Below are 8,360 nucleotides of genomic sequence, written 5' to 3'. Positions count from 1 at the left end.
CTTTGTAATCAATATAGCTTGATATTTGTTCTCAAAGAATATTGAAAAACATACTGGTTAAACATGTTGCCTGGATAATAACTGGATGGACTTGTCATAGTTGCCTGCACTGACAGGACTTGGTGATTGACTGCACACTGACAGGATTTTGTTCAGTTGCCTGCACACTGACAGGACTTGATGATAGAATGCACACTGACAGGATTTAATTCTCATACCTGCACACTGACAGGACTTTTTTCAGTTGCCTGCACACTGACAGCACTTGATAATTGGCTGCACACTGACAGCACTTGGTACCGATACCTGCACAATGACAGGACGTTTTTCAGTTGCCTGCACACTGACTGGAATTTGTTCAATTGCCTGCACACACACACAGGACTTCGTTCAATTGCCTGCACACTGCCAAAACTATGTTAAATTGCTTGCACACTGAAATAAATTTTAATATAGATACACAAACAACAAACAGTGCACCATCCAATAAAATCAACAAACTGCCTTAAGGTCTAAAAATCAAATATCAGAACACATTCAGCACCTTCCACTAATATCATTGCTTTTTCCATCTAGGACAACATCACTTTCGTTCATATGTTCACTATCCACACAGAAGATAAGATTGTAGCTTAGAATAATCTACATGAAGTTCAATGGAAAAGTCTGATTTTTAAATTTATCATTGAGTAAAAATAAAATTTCTACTAGAATAAAGTGTATAATAATAATTTAAATCTATGAACCTAAAAAAAAGAACAATAATTACTTTAGAAGTGACTTGGTTGAAGGCTTAATAATTTTTTTATCTATTCCCTTGTTACTATAAATAGAAAGAAGTGGAATCTCCTACAAAAAGGGAGACCATATTGCAAGACTTGCTGCTTTTGTTTCAAGAGTTAACTTTACATAACTATCAGATTTTAACAATTTGGCCATTTTGTTGTTGTTGTTGTTGTTGATGATCATCATGACCCCTAGTGGTATAATTGTACCGACCGAGGAAGCTTTTTTTAAGTTAAATTGAATTTGGACTGGTAGATTTAGAGGAGATGTTTTTAAAGCAATTGTTGATGGACGGACGGACGGACTGACTGACGGACAGACGCCGGACAAAGAGCGTTCACAAAAGCTCACCTTGAAAGACTTTAACGTTCCCTATACTGTTCAGCATTCTCCAGAGAAATCAGTGTGTGTCAAAAGCCTTTTCCATGTATGTAAGTGGATGTTCTTTTATGTTCCAAAATATGTCGTTTATTCTTGTTATTCCCTATTTATAGAAACGTCCAGGTACGTTTAAGGTAACGAACAAGCGACAAGGTCTAACGGTTGTTAAGAATTTCAGTTGCCATCGTAACATGCCAATGTATTGACAATTCCTTGATTCACGAAATCGTGCGGTTTTCATGAGAATAAAAGAACAACCATTTACCTATGCATGTGTTTTGAGGGCTAAGCCCCTAAATATTACGAACGAAAAATAAAACGATATTTAGTTAAAAAAAGGTTTAAACATTTTGATCCTGAGCTTGTTTCTGTAGTTTTTCACATAAGTTTTACAAATGCAATAGCGCAATACAAATAAGTCCTTGCGAACAAAGGATTGTCACTACCAAAGCAACAATGTAGTTGGGCTTAAACGGAGTGTGTGTCTAGATTAGATCATCGAATGGTTGGGTGGTCTTGTTGACGGGCCTAACTACCAGCAGTGTGACGGTCATTTTCAAGGGGAAGGGGGTGTTTAGAAAAATAAATTTAAATACCAATAAATATTGAGAAATAAACATAAAGAAAAAGAACTTCTGTTTATTTCAGTGTAAGTCTCTATGTCAACTGTCACTCCACCCTATAATCCTTCATATCGTGTTCCTAACACTCTCATCATCCCTATTATACTCCTCTCTTCTAAACATCCTTATACTACTCATCTCTGTTTTCCCTTTATCTCTGTCCTGACCTCTCTCCACATTAATCCACTCATCTTTCTGTGTTCTGTCCCCTCTCGTCATCATACAACTCGACTCTCTTTTCCTTTATATCTGTTCTAATCCCTTTCCTTATCATCCCACTCATCTTTCTGTGTTATAACCTCTCTTCTTATCACCCCACTTATCCCTGTCTTCTGACATCTTGTCTTACAGAATGTCCTAACGGTAAGTTTGGTGAGAATTGTACCCAGACCTGCGCATGCAACATGACAAACACAGATATTTGTGACAAGGTCACCGGAACATGCCAATGCAAGCAAACCTGGACAGGAACTACTTGCAACGAGGATGTTGACGAATGCAATCCGGGTGGATCCTTTTCAAATCCATGCGCGGTAAAGCAGCATACAACATGCAACAATACATATGGATCTTATGAATGCAATTGTATTTCTGGCTATTATGAAGACGCTACTGGCTGTGTAGGTAAGTGTAGACCTGAAACAGATAGTGGTGTAGGATCAATGATATTTTGAAAGTATATTGTAAAGTACACCGATATACATTCCATGATATGAATGCATTAAAATGCAAAACATGATATTATTGGATGATGAAAGATATATTTTAAATTTGCATTCATATACGTTTACATGTATAAGGAGGTAGATAAAGCGGTACATTTTGTGTAATTATATAAGATAAGACTGGAACTGTAATTTAAAAAGGTTCTTATCTGTTTTAGATATAAATGAATGTTTAACCCAATCCGGAATATGCACGCAAGATTGTTCGAACACCCCTGGTTCATACACATGTGTTTGTTCGCCGGGATTTTCTGGAGATGGCGTTACGTGTACACGTTAGTATCATAATCAATATAAGACCGTGCAATTAAACGAGCACAGAAACCATTAACCGATTGCACGTTTGTTATTCAAAACAAACCTTTTTCATCCATCTACTTTACATGTTAGTACCACAACTTGGTTGGCAATAATATTCATAAGTAATTACGTTTCATTCGCTGTAAAGATTTAGTAAACTTTTCCTCAATTGTTTGCACTTCAGCATGCAATGAGAAAATACAACGAATGCAACAGATATAGTAATAATCTATAAACATTTTTTATTTAATGATATTTTAATAATATCTTAGCATGTGCGAGTAACACATACGGCGACAACTGTACGAATGTATGCGACTGCGTCGAAGCGAACGCTAACAACGTGACACAAGTATGTGACGCAGCAACAGGAGCATGTGATTGCAAAGCAACATGGACAGGAACTAAATGTGATGCGGACGTGGACGAATGCGCTGATCCAACAAAGTTCACATGTTTTGCAAATTCTAGCTGCTCGAACAAAATGGAGGGTTATGACTGTGTATGTAACCTAGGCTTTTCAACTGTGGAAGGTGGATGTTCAGGTACATATGATTTGTAATGTCTGTTTTAGATCCAACTCTAAAAGATAAATCATGAAAAATAAACAGAAAATTATCAAACGAACTTTTCAGTTAATTCCAAGTGCATGTAAAGATAAAAGAAAGATTCACATACGTTTAATATTCTTTTAATGGCTATTTAGATCTGATCGAAATGTATTTCGTATTTTACGACGTTTGAATATAATGTATTAGGTTGGAAATAAGGTGTATATTAGTCATTCAGCGTTAGGCTAACGTTATAAACACTTTGGATTTTTATTATTTTTTAAATAATTCAGATGTATTTATGTTTATATGGTTTATAACTCAAATACAAAAGCATAATTGAGTTTATTGTTTATGTATAAGAATGTATTGTTAAATGTTTGTGTTTCGTATGTGTGTGTTTGTAACAGCATTGACCAAGCGCTCTCTTTTAAAATACCATTTGACATTGAAATATTTCAATAGTTTCGTCTTGTATAGTCAATCAAATGGGAACGTTAGAGGAATATGAATTAAGAACACAATACAATTAGGAAAAACACAAGAAGCTTACGTATAGAACCATTCCGATACTTTCTCTTACTTGTGTATTATACTGGTGTCAAAATATGTCGATATATATGGCGAGGTGTTTATCTGACATCCTCATATCTGATGCTAGAAGCGCTCCTTGTTTTAAATTCCGTCCAAGAGACCATACGTGCTTAAGGTTCCACCAACAAGACAATATGTATATTTATCACGAATCATTTTACCGGAACCCTTGTATACAGTAATATTTAAAAATAACAATTATTATATTGAGAAAATATAAAAATACCAAAAAATCTTAAGTGTGCAGCCAGTGGTTGGATAATAACTAAAATATGGACTTAAGCTATCTATTGCTTGTAGTAGTAGCATGTACAATTACTGGTGATTTGCAATGTTATGCATTTGTATTTAGCATGTGATTCCAACCATTACGGTGACAACTGTGCGCTTGAATGCAACTGTGGTATCGGGTCTTCTCGATGTGACAGTGAAACAGGATGCGTATGCATATCAGACGGTTGGAGTGGAGCCAAATGTGACCAGGATACGGACGAATGTGCCATAGGAACTCATAATTGCACAGAAACCAACGGACAATGTAGAAACACCCCCGGATCATTCGTATGCGAGTGTTTACCTGGATATCAAATAAATGCAGAAAATATATGTGAAGGTATAATCTTAATATAAGTATGTTGTGTATACGGGTTTAAATCCCGTCACTGAATACATGTAGCCATCAGAGTGAGAATGTACCTCGATCTTTCACGTGCAGCTGTTATGATGGCTTCACGAAGTCTGGCAATTATTGCAATGGTAAAGGAAACTATGTAGTTGAAATGTCATATCACTTCAAGTCTAAGGAAAAAAAATAACCAATTAAACATGAACTGAAAACTCAGTGAAACAGAACTGAAGTTAACTACCTCTATTTTTTCTATACAGCCTCCAATGAATGCTCCAACAGCAGCTATTGTAGTGACAACGCTGATTGTGCCAATATCGGTGGGACGGACACGTGTACCTGTCATACGGGTTTCCAGTTCCTGTCCGAATCAGTTACGATTTGTGAAGGTAATGTCTTATCCTTTGTTTTAGTAAACAGTGTAATTTTCCGAAGATCTTGCCCATATATCATCAACACATTTCACTACAATACTACATACTGTAATATGGATACGTGTAGCATTAATTGTGTCAAACAATAATGTTCTATTAAAGGTTTCTCTCTTGTCCTGCAATATCCCAAGAAAAAACTTATTCTTACATGACCGTTACATGAAATAAGTAAGCGTTGTTTATTGTCTTGAGAGTGTCTAATGTCCTTTGGCTTTTGCCGTTGTGTGAAACCAGTTCCATATTCTTAAAATTGTATTATTGTCCTAGAGGAATTGGCAAATAATTTCCACCAATGTACTTCAGTTTGCGTTGAACTTGTTTTGTAAATATGACCGTTATCTGTTATTATTGTTCTAGACATCAAGGAATGCGATTCAACTCCCTGTACCCAAGAGTGTATAGAAAAGGTTGGCTCATACGAATGTGTCTGTAACCAGGGCGGATTCAAACTGGATGCAGATGGCACAACATGCATAGGTAATGAAACATTGTTGATAATTACGTATGTGACACGTCATTGACAGCATATTTGGTAAAGGAACTGACGTGAACATAAGGACGTATGTCATATTATATGTTGATTATTTTCATTAAGATTTAAACAATGTTGGATTGAGTGACATGTTGTTTAATATGAGATAAAGAAAAAAATAACAACATGACTTTAAATCAGTGTTTTAATGTGCATATTTTGCGTAGTGAACAAATATAATGTATTACAAACTTTGAAGAAATGGTTATACTTAATTAATGTTCAAATGGTAAATAAGTTCTTTGATATGACCATTTCGTTAAAACATCATGAAAAGGTAGTGCTTACCGTTTTCGGTATGCATTATATGACTTAAAGTTATGCGATAGTTTTGGTTACCTTAAAGATATTTTTCAGAATGTCCCCAAGGAGAGTACGGTCCGAACTGCACCGAATCATGTGACTGTATTGAAGCAAATACTGACAGATGCGACCCTGTAGACGGCACATGCGTTTGCAAGTCAGGATATAGCCTAATCGATTGTTCAGGTGACATAAACGAATGTGATGATGAATCGGCAGTATGTCCTACTAATTCCGAATGTATCAATATACCTGGATCGTATGTTTGTAACTGCAATAATGGATATTTGAAAACTGCAGCAGGCCTATGTCAAGGTTAGCGTCTTAAAACTTTACAGCATAGAAACGTTCATGTCATATCTATGTTTTGCTCTGCATGTTGTAACATTACAATATCATTTCAATAACTTCAATATTGTAATCATACATTAAGTATCCCGTATAACACATCTTTATCTTTCTTGTCTTACAGAATGTCCTAACGGTAAGTTTGGTGAGAATTGTACCCAGACCTGCGCATGCAACATGACAAACACAGATATTTGTGACAAGGTCACCGGAACATGCCAATGCAAGCAAACCTGGACAGGAACTACTTGCAACGAGGATGTTGACGAATGCAATCCGGGTGGATCCTTTTCAAATCCATGCGCGGTAAAGCAGCATACAACATGCAACAATACATATGGATCTTATGAATGCAATTGTATTTCTGGCTATTATGAAGACGCTACTGGCTGTGTAGGTAAGTGTAGACCTGAAACAGATAGTGGTGTAGGATCAATGATATTTTGAAAGTATATTGTAAAGTACACCGATATACATTCCATGATATGAATGCATTAAAATGCAAAACATGATATTATTGGATGATGAAAGATATATTTTAAATTTGCATTCATATACGTTTACATGTATAAGGAGGTAGATAAAGCGGTACATTTTGTGTAATTATATAAGATAAGACTGGAACTGTAATTTAAAAAGGTTCTTATCTGTTTTAGATATAAATGAATGTTTAACCCAATCCGGAATATGCACGCAAGATTGTTCGAACACCCCTGGTTCATACACATGTGTTTGTTCGCCGGGATTTTCTGGAGATGGCGTTACGTGTACACGTTAGTATCATAATCAATATAAGACCGTGCAATTAAACGAGCACAGAAACCATTAACCGATTGCACGTTTGTTATTCAAAACAAACCTTTTTCATCCATCTACTTTACATGTTAGTACCACAACTTGGTTGGCAATAATATTCATAAGTAATTACGTTTCATTCGCTGTAAAGATTTAGTAAACTTTTCCTCAATTGTTTGCACTTCAGCATGCAATGAGAAAATACAACGAATGTAACAGATATAGTAATAATCTATAAACATTTTTTATTTAATGATATTTTAATAATATCTTAGCATGTGCGAGTAACACATACGGCGAAAACTGTACGAATGTATGCGACTGCGTCGAAGCGAACGCTAACAACGTGACACAAGTATGTGACGCAGCAACAGGAGTATGTGATTGCAAAACAACATGGACAGGAACTAAATGTGATGCGGACGTGGACGAATGCGCTGATCCAACAAAGTTCACATGTTTTGCAAATTCTAGCTGCTCGAACAAAATGGAGGGTTATGACTGTGTATGTAACCTAGGCTTTTCAACTGTGGAAGGTGGATGTTCAGGTACATTTGATTTGTAATGTCTGTTTTAGTTCCAACTCTAAAAGATAAATCATGAAAAATAAACAGAAAATTATCAAATGAACTTTTCAGTTAATTCCAAGTGCATGTATAGATAAAAGAAATATTCACATACGTTTAATGTTCTTTTCATGACTATTTAGATCTGATCGAAATGTATTTTGTATTTTACGACGTTTGAATATAATGTATTAGGTTGGAAATAAGGTGTATATTAGTCATTCAGCGTTAAGCTAACGTTATAAACACTTTGGATTTTTATTATATTTTAAATTATTCAGATGTATTTATGTTTATATGGTTTATAATTCAAAAACAAAAGCATAATTGAGTTTATTGTTTATGTATAAGAATGTATTGTTTGTGTTTCGTATGTAACAGCATTGTCCAAGCGCTCTCTTTTAAAATACCATTCGACATTGAAATATTTCAATAGTTTCGTCTTGTATAGTCAATCAAATGGGAACGTTAGAGAAATATGAATTAAGAACACAATACAATAAGGAAAAACACACAAGAAGCTTACGTAAAGAACCATTCCGATACTTTCTCTTACTTGTGTATTATACTGGTGTCAAAATATGTCGATATATATGGCGAGGTGTTCATCTGACATCCTCATATCTGATGCTAGAAGCGCTCCTTGTTTTAAATTCCGTCCAAGAGACCATACGTGCTTAAGGTTCCACCAACAAGTCAATATGTATATTTATCACGAATCATTTGACCGGAAAACTTGTGTACAATAATATTTAGAAATAGCAATTTATTATAGTGAGAAAATATAAAAAAACAAA

At 35.2% G+C, this 8,360-nt stretch overlaps 1 protein-coding gene across 2 annotated transcripts in view; it reads left to right on the top strand.

Moving 5' to 3' along the window:
* The first annotated feature begins 2,145 nt into the window (after positions 1 to 2,145).
* LOC128234050 (uncharacterized) overlaps positions 2,146 to 8,360 on the top strand; it is a 72,429-nt gene continuing 66,214 nt past the window's right edge. For both annotated transcript variants that reach the window (XM_052948008.1, XM_052948007.1), the window contains exons 1-10: positions 2,146 to 2,414; positions 2,674 to 2,790; positions 3,088 to 3,360; positions 4,313 to 4,573; positions 4,846 to 4,974; positions 5,377 to 5,496; positions 5,909 to 6,169; positions 6,327 to 6,599; positions 6,859 to 6,975; positions 7,273 to 7,545. In XM_052948008.1, the coding sequence (XP_052803968.1) occupies positions 2,195 to 2,414; positions 2,674 to 2,790; positions 3,088 to 3,360; positions 4,313 to 4,573; positions 4,846 to 4,974; positions 5,377 to 5,496; positions 5,909 to 6,169; positions 6,327 to 6,599; positions 6,859 to 6,975; positions 7,273 to 7,545 (2,044 nt within the window). In that variant the 5' untranslated portion in view covers positions 2,146 to 2,194. The remainder of the gene's footprint in view (positions 2,415 to 2,673; positions 2,791 to 3,087; positions 3,361 to 4,312; positions 4,574 to 4,845; positions 4,975 to 5,376; positions 5,497 to 5,908; positions 6,170 to 6,326; positions 6,600 to 6,858; positions 6,976 to 7,272; positions 7,546 to 8,360) is intronic.

The sequence above is a fragment of the Mya arenaria genome, chromosome 5 (genome assembly GCF_026914265.1).
Source record: "Mya arenaria isolate MELC-2E11 chromosome 5, ASM2691426v1".
NCBI lineage: Eukaryota > Metazoa > Mollusca > Bivalvia > Myida > Myidae > Mya > Mya arenaria.
This window is presented reverse-complemented; position numbering and strand designations above follow the sequence as displayed.